We start from the raw sequence: 21,793 nt of genomic DNA on the forward strand, positions 1-21,793 counted from the left end.
GATTCAATTGATTGAACATGATATGGAAACGCACACACCTGTCTATATGAGGTCCGACAGTTGACAATGCATGTCAGAGCAAAAACCAAGCCATCAGGGTGAAGGAATTGTCCGTAGAGCTCCGAGACAGGATTGTGTCAAGGCACAGATCTGTTTAAGGGTACAAAAAATGTCTGCAGCATTGAAGGTCCCCAAGAACAGTGGCCTCCATCCTTCTTAAATGGAAGAAGTTTGGAAACACCAAGACTCTTCCTTGAAGGAGGTGACCAAGAACCCGATGGTCATTCTGACAGAGATCCAGAGTTCCTCTGTGGAGATGGAAGAACCTTCCAGAAGGACAACCATCTCTGCAGCACTCCACCAATCAGGCCTTTATGGTAGAATGGCCAGATGGAAGCCCACTTGGAGTTTGCCAAAAGGCACCTAAAGAACTCTCAAACCATGAGAAACATGAGTCTCAGGTCTGATGAAACCAAGATTTAACGCTTTGGCCTGAATGAGAAGTGTCACGTCTGGAGGTAACCTGGCGCCATCCCTATGGTGAAGCATGGTAGCGGCAGCATCATGCTCTAGAGATGTTTTTCAGCGGCAGGGACTGGGAGACTAGTCAGGATCGAGGGAAAGATGAACGGAGCATGATACAGAGAGATCCTTGATGAAAACCTGCTCCAGAGCGCTCAGGACCTCAAACTGGGGCAAAGGTTCACCTTCCAAAAGGACAACGACCCCAAGCACACAGCCAAGACAACGCAGGAGTGGCTTCAGGACAAGTCTCTGAATGTCCTTGAGTGGGCCAGCCAGAGCCTGGACTTGAACCGGATCAAACATCTCTGGAGAGACCTGAAAATAGCTGTGCAGCAACGCTCCCCATCCAACCTGACAGAGCTTGAGAGGATCTGCAGAGAAGCATGGGAGAATCCCCCCAAATACAAGTGTGCCAAACTTGTAGCGTCATACCCAAGAAGACTCAAGGCTGAAATCGCTGCCAAAGGTGCTTCAATAAAGTACTGAGTAAAGGTTCTGAATATTTACAGTACCAGTCAAAAGTTTGGACACACTTACTCATTCAAAGATTTTTCTTCATTTTTACTATTTCCTACATTGTAGAATAAAACTATGAAATTACACAATAGGAATCATGTAGTAACCAAAAAAGTGTTCAACAAATCAAAATATATTTTATATTTGAGATTTTTAAAAGTAGCCACTCTTTGCCTTGATGGCAGCTTTGCACACACTTGGCATTCTCTCAACCAGTTTCACCTGAAATGCTTTCCCAACAGTCTTGAAAGAGTTCCCACATATGCTGATAACTTGTTGGCTGCTTTTCCTTCACTCTGCGGTCCAACTCATCCCAAACCATCTCAATTGGATTGAGTTTGGGTGATTGTACAGGCCCGGTCATCTGATGCTGCACTCCATCAATCTCCTTCTTGGTCAAATAACCCTTACACAGCCTGGAGGTGTGTTGGGTCATTGTCCTGTTGAAAAACAACTGATAGTCCTGCTAAGCGCAAACCTGATGTGAGGGCGTATAGCTGCAGAATGATGTGGTAGTCATGCTGGTTAAGTGTGCCTTGAATTCTAAATAAATCACTGACAGTTTTACCAGCAAAGCAGCACCACACCATCACACTTCCTCCTCCATGCTTCACAGTGGGAACCACACATGTGGAAATCATCCGTTCACCTACTCTGCGTCTCACAAAGACACCATGGTTGGAAACAAAAATCTCAAATTTGGACTCAGACTAAAGGACAGATTTCCACCCGTCTCATGTCAATTTCTCATGTTTCTTGGCCCAAGCAAGTCTCTTCTTCTTATTGGTGTCCTTTAGTAGAGGTTTCTTTCCAGCAGTTTGACCATGAAGGCCTGATTCATGCAGTCTCCTCTGAACAGTTGATGTTGAGATGTGTCTGTTACTTGAGCTCTGTGAGGCTGTTAACTCTAATGAACTTATCCTCTGCAGCAGAGGTAGGTAACTGGGTCTTCCTTTCCTGTGGGGGTCCTCATGAGAGCCAGTTTTGTTTTAGCGCTTGATGGTTATTGCAACTGCACTTGAAGAAACGTTCAAAGTTCTTGAAATTTTCCTCATTGACTGACCTCTATGTCTTAAAGTAATAATAGACTGTCGTTTCTCTTTACTCATTTCAGCTGTTCTTGCCATAATGTGGACGTGTCTTTTACCAAATAGGGCAATCTTCTGTATATCACCTTTACCTTGTCAGAACACAACTGGTTGGCTCAAACACATTAAGAAGAAAATAAATTAACTTTTAACAAGGCACACCTGTTAACTGAAATGCATTCCAGGTGACTACCTTGTGAAGCTGGTTGAGAGAATGCCAAGAGTGTGCAAAGCTGTCATCAAGGCAAAGGGTGGCTACTTTGAAGAATCTCAAATATAACATTTATTTTGAGTTGTTTAGCACTTTTTTGGTTACTACATAATTCTGTGTGTGTTATTTCATAGTTTGATGTCTTCACAACTACACAGTAATAAGGCTGTAATGTAACAAAATGTGGAAAAAGTGAAGGGGTCTGATAACTTCCAAATGCACTGTACACGCACATAGCGTGCGGACACATGATAGATCTGAAGGATTTATATCATCCAACTTTATTAGTCCACATACACATTATCCATCATCGACTACTCACATTCCAATATTGTTCAATGCAAAATAATGCATTTGACATTATCCTGCTGTAAATCCGCAAACATACAAAACATTAAGAACACCTTCCTAATATTGCTCTCAGAACAGCCCTTTATTTGTTGGGGCATGGACTCTAAAAGGTGTTGAAAATGTTCCACAGTGCTTCCCACGGTTGTGTCAAGTTGGCTGGATGTTCTTTAGGTGGTGGACCATTCTTGATACACATGGGAAAATGTTGAGGGCTAAAAACCCAGCTGCGTTTCAGTTCTCGACACTCAATATCATGCCACAAGGCAAGACCCAGATGCAGACACAGGAGGCAGATGGTTGGAGTCTTACAATGTTTATTAATCCAAAGGTGTAGGCAAGAGAATGGTCATGGACAGGCAAAAAGGTCAAAACCAGATCAGAGTCCAGGAGGTACAGAGTGGCAGACAAGCTCGTGGTCAAGGCAGGCAGAATGGTCTGGCAGGCGGGAACAGAGTCCAGAAACAGGCAAGGGTCAAAACCAGGAGGACTAGAAAAAGGAGAATGCAAAAAGCAGGAGAATGGGAAAAACACTAGTTGACTTGGAAACATACAAGACAAACTGGCACAGAGAGACAGGAAACACAGGGATAAATACACTGGGGAAAACAAGCAACATCTGGAGGGGGTGGAGACAATAACGAGGACAGGTGAAACTGATCAGGGTGTAACACTCATACCAGTGCGCCTGGCACCTACCACCATACTCCGTTCAAAGGCACTTAAATATTTAGTCTTGCCAATTCACCCTCTGAACAGCACACATAAACAATCCATGTCTCAAGACTTAAAAATCCTTCTTTAACCTGCCTCCTCCCCTTCATCTACACTGATTGAAATGTATTTATCGGGTGACATGGGCGGATCTCAATCACCATGGTTCAGATGTGGTTGAACCTGCTCTCTGTCACGTTTGCGGTCTGTAAGCTGTTCCCACACAGGACACCACATGACTCAGGGCCTTTAGGTCTCCTCAAGTCCAACTGAGGCTTCATCTAAATGGTGGTGAGATAGCGTTTAAACATATGGTTTGTATATTGTGTGTGTTTCCTTAGATACCGGTGTCCTATAAAACAAATAAACAGATGAACGTACAATTGACAATGTTGGCTGTTGGCTCACTATTTGAGCACAAGCGAATGTATTGTGACACTATAAAAAAAACGAATTATTTTTGTGTGAAGAATTACGTCAGAGTTTTTGAGCACTGTGAGTTAGGCCTTGTAGGTTAGGGTTATAGGTGTGAAGACATATATCCCCAGGGATAGTCTGTGTCCTGTATCTGCTCTGCTTCTGCCATCTTGAACATCACAAGATTGTGGCAGAGAGGCGCATGGGTGGGGCTCTCTCAGCACAGCTTACACATTCATGGCCATGTGGCAAATACTGTAGCTCGGTGACATCAGAAGTGATGGGCAATGGTCTCTGTCTCCCTCTGTGGGGAAGAGAGATAACTGCATGTGTAACAGTATAGACTTTACGTCCGTCCCCTCGCCCTGACCTGGGAGCGAAAAGATGAAGGCACTGGAGGCAAAGCTCATAAGTACACCACAGGAGGTTGGTGGCTACTTAATTGGGGAGAACAGGCTCGTGTTAATGGCTGGAGCGGAATCAGTGGAATGGTATCAAATACATCAAACACTTGGTTTCTATGTGTTTGATGCCATTCCATTTGCGCTGTTCGGGCCATTATTGTAAGCTGTTCCCCCCTCAGAAGCCTCCTGTGATACACAGATATGATTGACTGTGTTTGATTAAATTCCATTTAATACAACTTCATTCTGAAATTATTCAGTAATTACAATTATTATGGGTTTTATTATATTCATGAAACATCACATACTTACTACTGCATTTAATCATCATGTCAGACATTTACTGTGGTGAGCCAGGCCTGCTAGTTTTTCTATGATTATGCGGAACTATTGCGTTCTCTACTGCAGGTTGTAGGGATAAATATACAGAGCGGACTGGACTAAATTTCATGGTTGACTAGATCTCTTGGAAAACATTACACTGGTAAGTGTTTATTTATTTGATTACGCTAAAAACATGCAGATATTTGATTTTCCTTAAAGTTAGTGGTAGAAATAAGTATTCCCACACATTTCCGGGTGATGGTTACTCTTGACAGACACGGAGTAACAAGGGAACTGAAAACAAGATAACACTCCGAGGCCTGGCTGCTAGCATCGACAGCTAGCTAGATAGCTAACGTCATCTGACTGCTGAGTAAACTGTTCGTTTATGGCTGATGAAAGCAATGTGTCAACTTGCTTGTTGGATGTTGTACCCATTCTTTATGATTTTTACATCATTAGTCTAATAGTTCGTATTGCTCAATGTTTTACAGCCTCCTGTTGCGAGCTGATTAAACGTTAGCTTACTAGCCGTAACGTTAGCTAATCACACTGACAGCTTGCCTGAAGATACCGGCCCTACCGTAACTCTTGTTTACACTGAGCTGCACTGGGGTAGGAACGCAATCATGGTTACATTTTAGCAGAAGATACTACTCTACCATTAAGCTTGTTTACACAAAGCTTAGAATGCAATCAAGGTTACATTATCCTGCCCTGAACTTAGCCACTGTTACTAGCGGGCTACCACCCAGTACTCTACCCTGCACCTTAAGACACTGCTGCCCTATGTAGTACATAGTCATTGAACACTGGTCACTTTTTAATAATGTTTACATACTGTTTTACCCACTGTATGTATGTATGTATGTATGTATGTATGTATGTATGTATGTGTGTGTGTATGTATATATTGCATTCTGGTCAAGGCTCATCCTATATAACTACTGCTGTACACACATTTTCTATTCATATACTGTCCAATTGGCTGCCCGCAGATCAATTTCCTCCTTGGGGCGAACTCAGTCATGGTCTCAACTTACTGTTGCGAGGTAGAATACACAAGGTGCAATTTTGAAATTTGGTTGCGCATCAACAGTTTTCTCTTGTTATATCAGTCACTGATGGTCACCAATTAGCCCATGTCAGCTAAATGTTTCTATTGGTAAGTTAATCTAGCAGCAAGTTATCTAAACTTGTATGTCGAATTTGAGCCTGGGGGGCTCAAAATTATCATTATCAAAATTATCATTATCAGATATCATATTAAAAACTGCAAGCATTTGTCTCCGCCCCATGGCAAAATGAGTAGAATTGCATGTAATTAAAACACTGCGGCCCCTCATGAGTTGTGATAAAAAAAAATTGCCACACCGCATCAACGTTGCCCATCCCTGGTCTTTACACACCAACATATATATTTATATTCCGGACTCTGACATTTCTCTTTTTAATATTTATACATTTTGGGGGATTTTTGTGTATTGTTCGGTATTACTGCACTGTTACAGCTGTGATAACATTTGTGTAAGCGACCAATAACATTTGATTTGTTTAAGACACCATGGAGCTGGCGCGGGATATGGGTGGGAAAATGTACCTCAATGCAGGGATCGGATATGCCACTTTACTCCAAATGTGACCTTTATCCACACGATACATTGAGAAGATTGAAATACTACCAGTTTTCCTGGAGAACTTCCCTTTTCATCCTCATGCTAGCTAGCAGTAGCCACCGCAGCCATTTTGGAATGGCAGTTTCTTCATCTTTGGTATCATGACATTCGTACATTTGTTTGTGCATGCTGCCACCTATTGTGCAGTAGTGTGTGGTCGATCACGTTACATTTTGTGATACAAAAATAAAAAGGAAGAGGGAAATTAAAAAAAATTCACCACCAACTAACCCTACACCTATATACCACTATTTCATACAAGTAAAAATCCACACCCCATTCAACTACTTTGACCCTAACTGATCCTACACCAGGCCAATGGCATGGAAGGACGGGACTCTTTTGTTCAACACACCTTAACTCTTCTGCAGTAAAACTCAAACACCCAAGTACTTCTCTGCAGATGCCACCACAACATCTGTTTTCTATAAATTACGTTCTATTTCTGCGGTACAGTTGATAACCATGGCAATGAACGCTAAGATGCCAACCTTATGAAGCACAAATGCATATCACTCTGTATTGGCCTAGCTCTACTGCTCACCCTTGACCCATAATCCTCTACTGTTTTCACTGCCTCAGCATACTGCACCTTCTGTTCGACACTGACCCTGGCAACTCAACCTGTCTCTCTTGCACCGGTAACTTCTGATCCCCAGCAACATGGGCACCCCCACAATTGACACACAGTTTTTCCACTGATACTACATATTCGTTTGTCTCATGTGCTCCTGCACACTTCTCACATCATGGAATCTCCCTCCTACACACTGCTGCAATATGACCATAAGCTTGATATCTAAAGCACCATAGTGGGTCCGGCACAAAAGCTCTCACGGGATAACTGACATATCCTAACGTGACTCTCAGGTAAAGACCTTCATGTCTTAAAGTATTGATGGACTGTTGTTTCTCTTTACTTATTTGAGCTGTTCTTGCCATAATATGGACTTGGTATTTTACTAAATAATGCAATTTTCTGTATACCACCCCTACCATGTCAGAACACAACTGATTGGCTCAAATGCATTAAGAAAGAAAGAAATTCCACAAAATAACTTTTAACAAGGCACACCTGTTAATTGAAATGCATTCCAGGTGACCACCTCACAAAGCTGGTTGAGAGAATGCCAAGAGTGTGCAAAGCTGGTACTGTATAGTGTATCAAAGAATACACAGTGTGGTTTGTACTTGGCGCCATTCTTCCTGAAACGCATCTTCCCTCCGCTCTTCTTTTTCTTCCTCGCTGTCCTTAATGACGTCTGTTCGTTAACCACGCTATTGCAGTGCCTTCTTCCTCTGTATTGCTTTCAGACCACACTGAGGGCGTTTTTCCAAAACCCAACATCTGTTTCTTAGCCAGACTTTTGGGCTATCTCCGTACTCTCCATGCTTGCTCAACCACGGAATGGCAGTGTCAGCCAATCAGCTCCTTTTGTTGTTCAACACAACGTGCCATTCCGTAATGACTGCTGTGGTTGAGGACGAAAAGGGCAGTTTTCCGGGAAAACTAGCAGTAGCCTTCGATCTTCTCGATGGAGCATTGTGGATAAAGGTACAGTGGAATCCCTGAATTTAAATACGTTTTCTGACCCATATCTCGTACTGGCTCAACGCTGTCTTAATGTAACCATGAATGCGTTCTGACCTCAGTGCAGCTCAGTGTAAACAAGTGTAACGGTAGAGTTGGTGTCTTCTGGCAAACTGACAGCCAGCTCGTTAGCAACCTGTGTTTTTATGAGGTAAGCTAGCTAATGTTAGCTGTTGTTGGCCAAAGATATTCTTACCTCGTATTGTACTCACTCAACCTTTGTTATATTTTAGTTTTCATGTGTTTATTAGTAGAGGTCGACCGATTATTCGGAATGGCCGATTTTAATTGGGGCCGATTTCAAGTTTTATTTTTGGACGCCAATTAAAAAAAAATATATATATATATATATATATTTTTTTCAAATATTTTTTTTACCTTTTTATTTAACTAGGCAAGTCAGTTAAGAACACATTCTTATTTTCAATGACGGCCTAGGAACAGTGGGTTAACTGCCTTGTTCAGGGGCAGAATGACAGATTTTCACCTTGTCAGCTCGAGGGATCCAATCTTGCAACCTTACAGTTAACTAGTCCAAAGCTCTAACCACCTGCCTCTCATTGCACTCCACGAGGAGCCTGCCTGTTACTCAAATGCAGTAGAAGGCAAGGTAAGTTGCTAGCTAGCATTAAACTTATCTTATAAAAAAACAATCAATCAATCATAATCACTAGTTATAACACATGGTTGATGATATTACTTTTATCTAGCGTGTCCTGCGTTGCATATAATCGATGCAACGCTGGGGGATGATTTAACAAAAGCGCATTTGCGAAAAAAGCACAATTGTTGGACGACTGTACCTAACCATAAACACCAATGCCTTTCTTCAAATCAATACACAGAAGTATATCTTTTTAAACCTGCATAATTAGCTAAAAGAAATCCAGGTTAGCAGGCAATATTAACCAGGTGAAATTGTGTCATTTCTCTTGCGTTCATTGCACGCAGAGTCAGGGTATATGCAACAGTTTGGGCAGCCTGGCTCATTGCGAACTAATTTGCCAGAATTTTACGTAATTATGACATAACATTGAAGGATGTGCAATGTAACAAGAATATTTAGACTTAGGGATGCCACCCGTTAGATAAAATACCGAACTGTTCCGTATTTAACTGAAATAATAAACGTTTTGTTTTCGAAATTATAGTTTCCGGATTTGACCATATTAATGACCAACGGCTCGTATTTCTGTGTGTTATAATGAAGTCTATGATTTGATAGAGCAGTCTGACTGAGCGATGGTAGGCAGCAGCTGGCTCATAAGCATTCATTCAAACAGCACTTTCGTGTGTTTTGCCAGCAGCTCTTCGCAAGCACAGTGCTGTTTATGACTTCAAGCCTATTAGCCTAATGGCTGGTGTAACCGATGTGAAATGGCTAGCTAGTTAGCTGGGTGTGCCCTAATAGCGTTTCAAATGTCACTCGCTCTGAGACTTGGAGTAGTTATTCCTCTTGCTCTGCAAGGGCTGCGGCTTTTGTGGAGCGATGGGTAACGCTGCTTCGAGTGTGGCTGTTGTCGATGTGTTCCTGGTTCGAGCCCAGGTAGAGGCAAGGAGGGGGACGGAAGCTATACTGTTACACTGGCAATACTATAGTGCCTATAAGAACATCCAATAGTCAAAGGTATATGAAATACAAATGGTATAGAGAGAAATAGTCCTATAAATACTATATTAACTACAACCTAAACCTCTTACCTTGGAGTATTGAAGTCTCATGTTAAAAGGAACCACCAACTTTCATATGTTCTCATGTTCTGAGCAAGGAACTCACGTTAGCTTTTTTACATGGCACATATTGCACTTTTACTTCTCCAACACTTTGTTTTTGCATAATTTAAATCAAATTGAACATGTTTCATTATTTATCTGAGGCTAAATTGATTTTTATTGCTGTATTATATTGAGTTAAAATAAGTGTTGTAATTGTCGTTATTACAAATATTTTTTTTTTTTATCAACCAATTTAATTGGTATCGGCTTTTTTGGTCCTCCAATAATCGGTATCGACGTTGAAAAATCATAATCGGTCAACCTCTATTTATTGGATTGCGTTGAGCTGCAAAGTAGTATTGTTGACAGTTTAGTTTGGTGGGTCTTCCAATGTATGCTGGCTACCGGTACTAGAAGTTGCTTCGACGCAACTAAGCCAGTTTGTTGGGACGTTTGGCTGTTATCAAGAGATTAATAGAAAGCATTGTGTGTAATATGTTAAAGTCTTTCTCCCACCGTCCCTTGAAAGCAAGCAAGCCCCAATTACAAAGAGAAGCTAGAGCCCTAGGTGGGCAAGTTGATGTGCAATGATTTGTTGAATCCAACCCAGTTATTTATAGTTGTATGCATAGGGAGTAGGAGAGCGTGTCTGTTATCTAACATATTGAATGCAGCAGGTGGAGGGATGAGCCTCTTCCCTGTGATTGACACATATGTGCCGGAAGCAGCCAATGGGGTGGATACACCAGACTCCCCTGGATCCTGCAGTGAGAATGGCCCGCACATCTACTCCCCTACTACCCCCTCGCAGCTCCTGACGTTTGGGGGCAGGGTGCCAAGGCCTGGGCACGGATCCCTCGATGGGACCCCTGAAGAGACTGAGAACCGTGTGGATGGAGAGAGAGCATGCCATGTACAAGAAGACCCCATAGACACTCCTCACAACTACATGTCCCATTCGGACAAACAACACAAAGACACGCTCATATCACAGCCCTCCCGCCCCACTGCCACATGCGCGGCAGACACAAACCCACACGCGGCCCCTCAAGACATGTCCCTCCCTGGACCCCTCCAAACAGATGAGCCCCTAAATGATATTCTGTCTAGAGACTCACAGCATACCGCCACCGCAACAAGCATTCCATCCAAAGACACAGCCCCACAGAGGGACACTCCCAGTGCAGACACACTTCCGTCAGAGACAGAACACACAGAGCCTTGTAACTGCTGTTCTGTAGAAACAGAGGAGGAGAAGCAGGAGGAGGAGAGCGAGGAGCAGCATTCAGGAAACACCCAGGCGGAAGTCTCAGCTCAGGTGAGTCTGCCACATTGACCGCTACTGCCCCTGTACATGAAGAGCCAGAGCCAACAGCTCAAGAATATAAAATTGTACTTTAACCATTGTAATGCGGAAATGTTTTGTTTTTGTATGGATTTTTTGACCACCTGCAATAGTAAGGATAATACATGTGTTTGTTCATACGTCTGGAACCGGTATGTAAGACTGCCTCTTCCTCTCAGCTTACAGAGGAGCCCTCAGCAGCAGCTCCCAGCCCAAGCTCTGCCCCAGCCAAGAGGAATTCCTCAGACAGCAGCCCCTGCCCGCCCCACGTCATGGCCCAGGTGCATGTGCGGAACGTCCCCGAGCGGGAGCGCATCGTCCGGGGCATGCAGGACAGCAAGAGTCTGGATGAGATCAGCCAGGCGTGCGGGGGAGGGGGTGGCGGCCGGGGGGGCCAACCAGAGGGCCGCAGGGCCACCATCTCCTCTGCCCTGGAGCTGGAGGGAACAGTCAGCCACGACGGGGACCTGACCCACTTCATCTGCCGCAACCTGGAGCAGAAGATCAAGATGAGCTCCAAGCCCAGCCTGGACTGTGACTGTGACTGTGAGTATAACACCGGAGGACGGATGGTTATTCACCTGGGTTGTATTCATTAGGCACCAAACTGACTAAAACAGGGAGAGATCACCTGAACTTGTCCAGTAAGATACACTTGTTTTCTGTTGCAAAACGTTTTGCTACGGTTTACCTGAATACGACCCTGGTGATCAGTGAAATGCTGATTCACAAACTGCCTTTTCTGTTATGATTTTAGTGATGCGTCAGTGTTAAGCTGCAGTTGAAGGCCGAGTTCCAAATCAAATAAATTCTTCCCCTTTCCTCTTGTGATTAGATTAGCACCCTCAGGGAGGGTGGGAGGACGGATGAGTGTCCTAGCACTGCTTGGATGAGGGAGGCTGATTTGGTTTGCTTTGTAGACTGTCGATAAGGTAGTAATTTCCTGTGTGTGTTTCTGTCTCTCTCTTTCTGTGTCCAGCGGACTGCTCGGGTTCCATCAGTAGCAGGGGTCGGGGGTCGTCGTTGCGGCAGCCGGCAGACATCCCTCCCATCGACCCTGCTGTCCTGGTGGACCTACAGAGACACACTCAGGATGTTGCCCACAGTGTGGAGCTGATGATGCGCAGCCTCAACGGAACCATCCAGAACGTACGTGAGCTCAGTTTGTTCACAAACATGGACCATTTTGATCTGCGTTCAACTGTCCTTTTAGTCCTGCCCTGATATACATTGCTTATTGTAAGTTGCTGATATTAAGGGTTTGCTATTAAGGGTCTGCTATGTTAATAGCTGAGTTTACAAAACATTAAGAACACCTGCTTTCCATCAGACAGGTGAATCCAGGTGAAAGCTATGATCCCTTATTAATATCACCTGTTAAATCCACTTCAATCAGTGTAGATGAAGGGGAGGAGACAGGTTAAAGAAGGATTTTTAAGCCTTGAGACATGGATTGTGTATGTGTGCCATTCAGAGGGTGAATGGGAAACAAACAATTTAAGTGCCTTTGGTATTAGGTGCCAGGTGCACTGGTTTGAATGTGTTAAGAAGTGCAATATTGCTGGGTTTTTCAAACTCCACAGTTTCAAGAATGGACAACTGTGGGAAGCATTGGAGTCAACATGGGCCAGCATCCCAACATGGGCCAGCATCCCAACATGGGCCAGCATCCCAGTAGAACGCCTTTGACACGTTGTAGAGTCCATGCCCTAACGAATTGAGGCTGTTCTGAGGTTAAAAGGGGGTGCAACTCAATGTTAGGAAGGTGTTCCTAATGTTTGTACACTCAGTGCATGTCTTTATCTGTGTGTGTCCAGATGACAGCGCTGAGTGTGGGATACATCCAAACCTACAGAGACTCAGTGGACAGCCTGGGGGAGTCTGTTGACATGAGCATAAAGGTGAGAGAAGAGCGAGCTTGGCTAGACATGAGGTAAATTATGATCAATGACAATCATGGATGCTTGTTGTGTCATAAGTATATGATGTGTGCTCACTTCCTCCATGTGTTCATAGGGAATGTACACGCTGATGGCGCGCTGTGAGGAGCTTGATCGTTCCATGCAGCCTATCCACACACTGGCTGCCCAGATCCGGGACATCAAGCGCACCCTGGATGCCCTGGAAGCTATTTGCAAGTAGCCCCTCCACCCTGGAGACCCCTCTCCCCCAGAGACCCTCGTCCACTGCAGACACTTTGTTAACCTAATGACCCCCCTGGAATCACTGCTACTAATCATGCCAGCTTCATGGGTGATCTACATTAACCCCCTCTCCTTACCCCTCCCCATGGAGACGCCCCTCCCCGCCCCTGAGATCCTCGCTCGGCTAGGAACCTGACAGAACTTGAAGGAAACTGAACACTTGATGCTTTTCTTAATGTATTCCCGTCCGACCCACTTGGTTCAGATTGCACTAACTGCTGCTGCCCACACGGTGGCACTCTCTCCCTCAAGTTATCATTACTTATTGTGTATCTATTATTTTATGTTTTACTTTTCTATTATTTCTCAGTTTTCTTTCTCTGTATTGTCGGGAAGGGCCTGTTGTTTATGAAGCATGTGCCGAATAAGGTCTGATTTGTATGGAGCATGAGCTTTAGGAACGGTTGTGATAAGATTTTGATTTCTTAGGCCGGTTCCAGAAACTGCCTGTGGCAGGTTTTAATAGTGACATGAGACAGCTGAAGGTGTGGGGGTACATATTATATTGTATAAAGGGCAGTCCCTCCATGTTATATACCTGTTAGTTATCAGGCTGTCCTGTGTTCCCTGGATAGATTGTTGTGCTTTAGGAGACTGTGGTACCTTTTGTCACATCACAGGTTGGCTGGTAGGTAGGCCTGTCTCAATTTCTAACATATCTATTTGGCTTAAATTGTGTTGCCATGGTGAGAGGTTCTGGACAGCCGTTACGTGTAACATGCCCTTACAGGACTTGTATGTTACCAGATGTCGTCAGACCTGCTGAAGACCCACCTAGATAAGGCAACACCCGCACACTGGATATAAAAGGGGATGGGCTGTAGGACTATAGACTTTGGGGGGGATGCATGTTTGTCTGGGGAGAGAGGGATGGTCTCCTCTAACTGCTCTTAATAATATCTCTGTACAATCAGAAGCACCTTTGTGCATATCTTTCTGTAACAAAAAAATGATTTTTGTCCTAAGTGTATATTTTAAGAAAAATAACAAATTTACATGAGCTGCAAAGAGTAGCTGTCTGTTTTTGTTCCTTGTTTGGTTGTGATGACATGAGTGCATAGATACAGGACATCTAGAGTGCATCCAATACATTTTACATAACATATTAGTTCATTTCCACAGAAAAAAAGGCATGATTTATTGTAATCACAGTAGCATGACCAGTAAGAACACAAAGGTAATGGTGAAATCATCTCAGTTGATATGACTGCAGAAACATGTTGTAGAATGTGTGTTTGAGGAAACCAACTTGGGAACCATATTACAACAAAGCCATTCACATGTAAGGAATAGAGAGAAGAAAAGTGTGCAGATTAACAAAAATTAGTACATTTTTGTCATTTAGCAGATACTCTTATCCAGAGTGACAAACTTTTCATCTAGTCTGCTTGGGAATTCGAACTAGCGACGTTTCAGTTACTGGTCAAATGCTTTTAACCGCTAGGCTACCTACCGCCCCAGAAACATCCAGTACTGCCCTGTTATGAAGTGAACACACACAACTGTCGATGAGACAAGAAAGTACGGCAATGTTAACCGCATCCTATGAATAAAAAGTGTATTTGTTTGTTTAGACAACACAGACCCCAAAAAAGGATCCACTTTCCAAAATAAAAGTATAATTTTCAGATTTAATTTTTAGAAATAGATATTTTTTGTACCATGCTCCTTTGTTATACACTAATGCGACAGTCTTTAGCCTGACCTGATAGTCCTGCAGGTTAGTCAGGAGTTCAGGCATAAGTCTGTGTTCAGGCTAAGGCTTAAAGCTGTGGTTAATACCAGCAGTAGAGGTAGGAGAGGTGCAGTGAGTGACGGTCCACTGTGGTTCAAGAGAGCGAAGGTGGGGCTGGTTCCCTGGTTCAGCTCACTCAATAAGGGGGGATTCAGTCTGGCTGGAAGGGCACTCCGTGCCCTGACCTCAGCCCTGTCCTTGAGGACCTCATCGGTGACTGGCCCCTCCAGGGACTCATAACACTGGCACTTTAAGTCCCTCTTCCAGGCCTCCAGGTTGCCAGGGTCCAGCTGGTCCGTGACCTGCACCATCTCTACCTTCCTCTCTGTCATCAGAAAGTTGGAGGGCGGCAGGTGCAGGTAGGCGGAGCTCTTGGATTTGTGGCGCAAGCAGTGGCCACGCCCCTGGCATAGATAAACGGCTGTGGTCACGTTGACGGCATACGGGCCCAGAACCTCAAGCATGAATGTGGCTAGCTCTGAGCAGGCTGTCTGGGGGGAGACACAGACAGAGGGGAAATGTCGCAAACCTCAGACACAGTTACATTAGTATGACTGACAATGTATGGAAGATTTAAGAGATCTGAGTCCTTGTCAATAGCGACCCGTCATTCAGGGCAGGTGGGGCAGAGCCCCACATTTTTAGCAATGCCTGTTTTGCATGTTATTTTGGCATTAATACATGTCACATATCAGTTTGCAAACCATGTCAAAAAATGTAAATATATCATTGAGTTTATAAAGCTCATTACAATCACGGTCTCTTTTGTTTTCTTGAATAAGGCAGCTCCAAAACGCAGGTGTTTCATCTAAGCTCAGTGCTTTCTTTGGTGGTGGGGCAAGCCAGCAGAAAATATGGAGCGTTGCTTCGTGATTGATTCAGTGTTTTGTCACTCATGGGGACACTACATCACTGCCAAGTCTAAGGGTATAGATTGAAAATTCAAGCCCCTTGGGTGCTGCCATCAAGTTACATTAGAAGTGCCCATCCAAGAAGGCTCAAGGTCGTTGGCCACAGATAAAACTACGTCAAATCACGTTATATGTTGTCGTGACGTTGTATTAGTTAATGTGACTTGTTCATCGAATGATTAAAGTTTCTAATTGTGTGATTAAGTGAATCAAGCAATTATTAACTCATTAACCTGGGGCACCATGGGAAAACTAGTTTTTATTGAGTTTCTATTTCCCAAATTAACTCAAAGAATATCCGAATATCGATTTTACAACAGCCGCTAATTAACCAGTTGCTTCTACCAATCTCGTTCTGAACGCCTTGTAGCCCGTGAATCTGCACGGACCCGGGTCTCACCAATGAATTCGTACCACAGCAATCTTAGTTTAATATTTATTTACTAAAAAGCTAAAATGATGATAAAAGATACACATAGACAAAACACATTATAGGCTATTGATTAGAACTTAGTACAACGGGCCAACACACTATGGCGCGTGTTACCCACAATGGGGATTTCAAAAGAGAGAGAAAAAAGAAAGTACACAAGTGAAATATACATTTGGGTGAATTTGTCAGCTACGCTATTCTAACCCTAGCCTTGCCCCAAACTGCCGCTCTTATGGGTCAGAATATAATGATGTAATTACGTGGGGATGCTCTCCGAGGATTCTCTGCGTAGGCCTTCAGCTGTTCGATGACGCCCTACTCCGGCGCACCTCTCTGAGCGTCCTCCCGATGTCAGTGTCATTTTTGGCTTAGGAGTCTGTTCCCTCACCCTTTGCTCTGGAAGGAGTCTTCTGAGGACAAACAGCTCTGTAGCTCAGAGCTCACAGCATAGGAATGAAACCCTTTAGATACCACGATTCGATGGGAGATGGAGGCTAGGTGGTTCGACTTGAATTCACCCACTTAGACACAGCTACTCATCCATAGCTTGGATAGAAAAGGATTTCTTTGTCCTCAAACTTGCGTTGCGTTCTGGGTTCGTTGACTTTTTAGACCTTGCTGCAGCTTGGGTCACGTAGTCTTCTAGTAAATTCTATACTTACAGGTTTTATACCCTTGGGTCAGGAGTGGGCGTAACCGCTTTTTAGGGCAATTCACTGGGAGTACCAAGTTAATGAGGCAAGGTCTAGATTTGATTCAAATCCTATTTTAAACAACTAAGTTAACATTTCATCTTCCCCAAAACATTCTCTTTGATTTGGATATGTTCCATACAACGTACAATGTATAAACATCAAACATCTACTATGAAAACTTCACGTTACAATGTTTTCGTAATAACGTAATCTATTAACCTTTAATTACAAAACAAAAATGACATACATTTTCATATTCCATCTATCGTCATGACCACCATTGTGGCTGACATTAACCATTGTTCCAAAGTCCCTTTATTTAATGTTTAATGTTCTAAGGCTGGTTCTCCACAGTAACAGGACAAAGGAATTTGTCTGTGGCCTGAGATTTACCAGGGCCGTGAGGGGTCATAAAACCCCCCACATCTTCAGACCGCTAAGATCTCTCCTCCTCTGTTGGGGTTGAGAGATAATCTGTAGGGTTGTGGTCTCCTGTAACCTGACCTGGTCAGGACAGTCATGACAATGTACAGTAGCTTTGGTTGGACTGATCTTGTCAACATCACACTTTCAAAATCTTAGCTAGCAGTTATCATCATGAAGCAAGTCGACAATCTACTGGCAAATCCTTTTTAATCCTTGTCATATGAAGAAAAATGAATGATAAAATGTCTCGATGCTCATCGGCCATTGGACATAAACATTACATTACATTACACATTACACATTCACAACAAGTTGGAAATAGCAAATTGGAAATAGCAAATTCAACAATGAGTGGTTTGGAAGGAATCAGTGGCTAAATACAAGCTTGCAAAGCAATCACTAGCCTGCTATTCAGTGGAGTGGATGTGTGGTCCCAAGTCTAAGATTAAGGGGCTCCTTTCCTAGTTTAAAATGATAAACATTCAACATTGGCCATGCTGTCAATTAAGCATGATTTGTGCCGCGGTCAAAATAACAAGTCGGAACTGCAAAATCTCAAAATCTGACTCGTAAGTTCAAGACAACTAGGAACTCAGGAAAAACGAGCTACGACTGGGAAAATACGTTTTGAACTTTCATCCAACTCGGAATTGTAAATCCGGGTACTCGGGCCTCTTTCTAAAGCTACGACCTGAAGATCACTGACATCATCAAGATTCAACCTTTTTATTTTTTTAGTTCCCAGTTGTCTTGAAAGCACCATAAATCCAGAGAATGCCAGACTTCGATGACAAAGTTTGATGACAAAATTTGCCCGTGAAGGACTGCCGTGCTACCTTCCTGTTCAAGTGAGCACAGCACAACAAGGTGAGTCCAAAAATGTCTTGAATGCTGCTGCATAAATGATGTCATACGCCAGGGAGATATGTATACTGTAGCTAAGAAAGTAATACTAAGTGTATGTTGTGTAGTAAGCTGGTAGTAGCCCATGTGCCTCACCCTAATAATTTGGTCTATTTTCACCTCTTAACTTCACCTACTGTTCTAACTTGGTGTGCACATGTAGCCTATAAACTGTGTTTGAGAAATGTCTGCTTATATGCCCCCTTTATTTATCCTATGGTTCTGACTTGATGTACAGGGAGAACACTGTAATAACGGCCCATGTTCTGAATTATGTCGCTGTACATTTCAAAAGTGATGAACAAATAGTTATATTGATGACGTCCTTCCTAGTTCACTCATTGTCTTAATCGAAATTACGGATTGCCTCTAATCAGCTTGTCATTCCCTTATGCCATAGTTTGTACATCTCAATTGTCAGTAGAAACCACGTTTTTTTAAGCAAGTCAGCCATATCAGCTATGTTTTTCTAAAAGGCAGTATATGAGGCTGAATGAACTGTTTTGCTGCCAGACAAGGCACCACTGATAGCCAGGTGTAGCAGTGGTAAGGTGTTGGGACTGCTGTTGGGACAGCTTTATTTATGTAGGCCCTAACAGTTTGTGGGCACTGTTTGTCACTGTTATAGTGCTATTAATGTATTGGTTAGTGTTGTGTAGGGGCTTTGCTGGCATGCATCCCACATGTTATTTTTTTCCCCACCAAGATTTACACACTAAAATTGCCACTGGTCCTTGTAGAGAAGACACTTGGATCGTTCTCCCAGAGGATAACCCCTGCTACCCCCATGGCAGCACTCTAACTAATACCGTTGACCAAGTCCACCTGAGGGAACATCACACATTAGTTACAGACCCACCAGACAGAGAAACCACTATCAAAAATATGGCAACATCCACTTCCACCCAGCACTATCTCTCACCTCATACAGAAAAGAGTTAGTTGGCGTATAGACACTACTGACTAATAGGAACACAGGAAGGTCGTAGGCGGTCTCAGCCAAGCCTGTCACTCTCAGTGCCTCTCGGATCTGATTAGATGTGTACAGTCTGGCCCTTGAGATCCCGCCCTGCAGCTTCTCTAACGTGAGGGCAAGGTAGAGGGCTGAGCAGCGTTTCCATAGCCATAGCGGCACGTCGTTCAACGCCATTTCAGCAGCGAGACAGCGGCCCGTGTAATTGGATATCGACTGGGGGGGCCAGAGTTGTAGTAGTTGGGGTACTAGGACACTCTGCGCTCTGTGGGGCGGAGCCTCATCTCCTACAGTGTCTCCATAAGGATGGACTGGGCCGCCATCTCAAAGTCCACCTGGGGGACGGGATGACATCATTATTATGAGACAACTGGCATAGTGAATAGCATCTATAACATCTGTTTATCCTATTACTATAAACTGGCACTGTCGTGATGAGGATCTTACCTGAGACCACTTCTCCACCTCCTCTGTGGTCCAGTTAGGGAAGAATGTCCTCAGTAGAGCCCTCCATGTAGATGCCCTGTTTCTCACGGTTCCTTCCCCACTGCTGGGAACACTGGCCCCAACCCAGTACCCCCATTCCCTGGTACCCCGGAGAGGGTAGCGCGGCCGCGAGGTCCTCCTGTGTATTCTGGAGGTGTCCTTCCGGTCTGAGTTGTTGGGGAAGGCCTCCGTTCACAGGCTGGTCCTGGTCAGTGTAATAAGGGTACTTCCCCAGAGTGTCCTCATAAAACATGGCCAAGCAGCCTTCTCTCTCCATCCCAATGGCTCCTGGGTCGGGACGTCCAGAACCCGCCTTGTTGGCTACTCCCCATAGTACTAGGAAAGGCTGCCCTGGTGACAGAGAGATGCGGGCAGGCTTTGTGGGACCACCAAGGCAGCGGGAGGTGAGGAACATCAAGAGGAGGAATGGTAGGAGGGCCCTGTGTGGCCCAGTGTTGAACCCTGCCTGGACCACGAGCTCAGTCCACGCCATGGAGCTGCCTGCTGCCTCTGTGTCTCACCACGGTTCCAGGTCCTCACAACCAACCATAGCCCTGGGAACAAAACACTGAAAGACCCTCACCTCAGCTGTCAATATGTGGAGGCAACACATTGCTACAGTATGTAAAGTTAACAAATGACATGTATATTCATTGAATCATAGTCAACAATAACAATTTAATCACCAAAAACCTGACGTCAAAAAACAAATGACATTGCCAGGCTGCCCCAATCACTCCTAGGGCTCTATTCAATCTGTAGCGTTAGGGTAAAGAGCCGACATAGGCATATTTTACTGTGAATGCTGTCTCCTCTAACGAGGGAACATTGCCTTTACATTTCAATCACGCTGTAACGCTGAACTTCAGCAATACGGATTGAATAGAGTTCCTAGTCATCCCCATGTCGCCACCAGTCAGTATTTAAACCTTTCTCATTGACTGGCGAGATTCTAATGCAATCTTATTTGGGCCTCCAAGAGTACAGGCCTGAAACAACAAAGGAAAAGATGATTGATGAGGTGTGTGTGTGTCAGCGGCAGCACCAGCAGAGGATTACCAAGAGTTAATTACCAAGAGTTAATTACCAAGAGTTAATTACCAAGAGTTAATTTGATTCATTAGTGCCGCCCACATTGGCCAGAGATGCTGCTCAGGAATACTACTCAGTAGTGCAGCAGAGGGAGCCATGCCAAAGACAACTACAAAAAACCGACAGGCTTTTTGTTATACTACACTATGATGTTTGATCACTACCGCTATAGCCCTGTGAAAGACAGTAAATCCCTAATACCGGACATTTTTAAGAATCTGTCCTATTTTGGGTAAAGCTCTAATCTTTTAACAGTAATCTGCTTTTGTTTGTTTTACTGATCAGGGGTGAAGGGGAGGGTACACCACCAAGCATGTGAACATGTAGGATTCAATGTCAAACCTAAAGGATTAACTACCTCGGTCTAAGAAATCAGTCAACCCGATATCATGGACAAGAACTCATTGTGCTGTTGTTGGGTGGCAGGTAGCCTCATAGCTGCGGAAGGTAGGGGTCCCCCCCAATATAAAACAGTGGGGTAAAGTGCTTAAGTAAAAATATTTGAAAGTATTACTTAAGTCGTTTTTTGGGGTATCTGTACTTTATTTTACTATTTATATTTTGACAACTTTTATTTCACTACATTCCTAAAGATAATAATGTACTTTTTACTCTTTTTGACACATTTAATCATGCACTCATACAGTATACTCTAATCCAAGTCACTCCCTGTCTGGAAAAAGTACAGTGCCATAGCCTAAGAAATCCCCCCACTAAACTTAAGAATCAGACTCTAAACTTAAGAATCGACCTCTAAACTTAAGAATCGACCTCTAAACTTGGCAACAGAATCTTTATTTGGATTTCTTTAAAAAAACGTATCCTGCTCTTTCTGTGGAACTTTAATGTGGAAGAGGACTGGAAAATGTTGCCATCATTGAAAAAGACAAATTTACTGAATGAGGCAATGTCTCATCCTTCCTAGAATTTGTCTGAAAAGCTAAAAGACAGAAAGAAGTGTGTCATGCATATGTCTGTGCTTTGGTCTTTTTCATTCCCCTCATGTTTCTTACTTTCTCTATGCTTTTCCCCAGTATCCATGTTCCTTAGGCAGCAGCTC

The 21,793-nt window shown here is 43.7% G+C and overlaps 2 protein-coding genes and 1 pseudogene across 3 annotated transcripts; 1 reads left to right on the forward strand and 2 right to left on the reverse strand.

The window, feature by feature from the left end:
- The first annotated feature begins 3,528 nt into the window (after nucleotides 1–3,528).
- Nucleotides 3,529–14,087, forward strand: LOC110492313 (BLOC-1-related complex subunit 6). Of its 2 annotated transcripts, XM_036947313.1 has the most exons (7): nucleotides 3,533–3,693; nucleotides 4,632–4,707; nucleotides 10,205–10,848; nucleotides 11,055–11,421; nucleotides 11,855–12,024; nucleotides 12,693–12,776; nucleotides 12,892–14,087. In XM_036947313.1, exons 3-7 carry the CDS (start codon nucleotides 10,216–10,218, stop codon nucleotides 13,015–13,017), a joined length of 1,380 nt encoding a protein of 459 aa, XP_036803208.1. In that variant the 5' UTR covers nucleotides 3,533–3,693; nucleotides 4,632–4,707; nucleotides 10,205–10,215; the 3' UTR covers nucleotides 13,018–14,087. The 2 variants fall into 2 exon arrangements, with proteins under 2 accessions (XP_036803209.1, XP_036803208.1); XM_036947314.1 differs by lacking the exon at nucleotides 4,632–4,707 and having other exon boundaries at nucleotides 3,529–3,693.
- A 717-nt stretch (nucleotides 14,088–14,804) lies between these two features.
- On the reverse strand, nucleotides 14,805–15,296 carry LOC118936330 (hyaluronidase PH-20-like). Its single transcript, XM_036945787.1, has one exon. It carries the CDS (start codon nucleotides 15,276–15,278, stop codon nucleotides 14,805–14,807), a length of 474 nt encoding a protein of 157 aa, XP_036801682.1. The 5' UTR covers nucleotides 15,279–15,296.
- Nucleotides 15,297–18,890: 3,594 nt separating this feature from the next.
- LOC110491107 lies at nucleotides 18,891–20,134 on the reverse strand (annotated as a pseudogene).
- Nucleotides 20,135–21,793: the final 1,659 nt, after the last annotated feature.

The sequence above is a fragment of the Oncorhynchus mykiss genome, chromosome 16 (assembly GCF_013265735.2).
Source record: "Oncorhynchus mykiss isolate Arlee chromosome 16, USDA_OmykA_1.1, whole genome shotgun sequence".
NCBI classification, from domain to species: domain Eukaryota; kingdom Metazoa; phylum Chordata; class Actinopteri; order Salmoniformes; family Salmonidae; genus Oncorhynchus; species Oncorhynchus mykiss.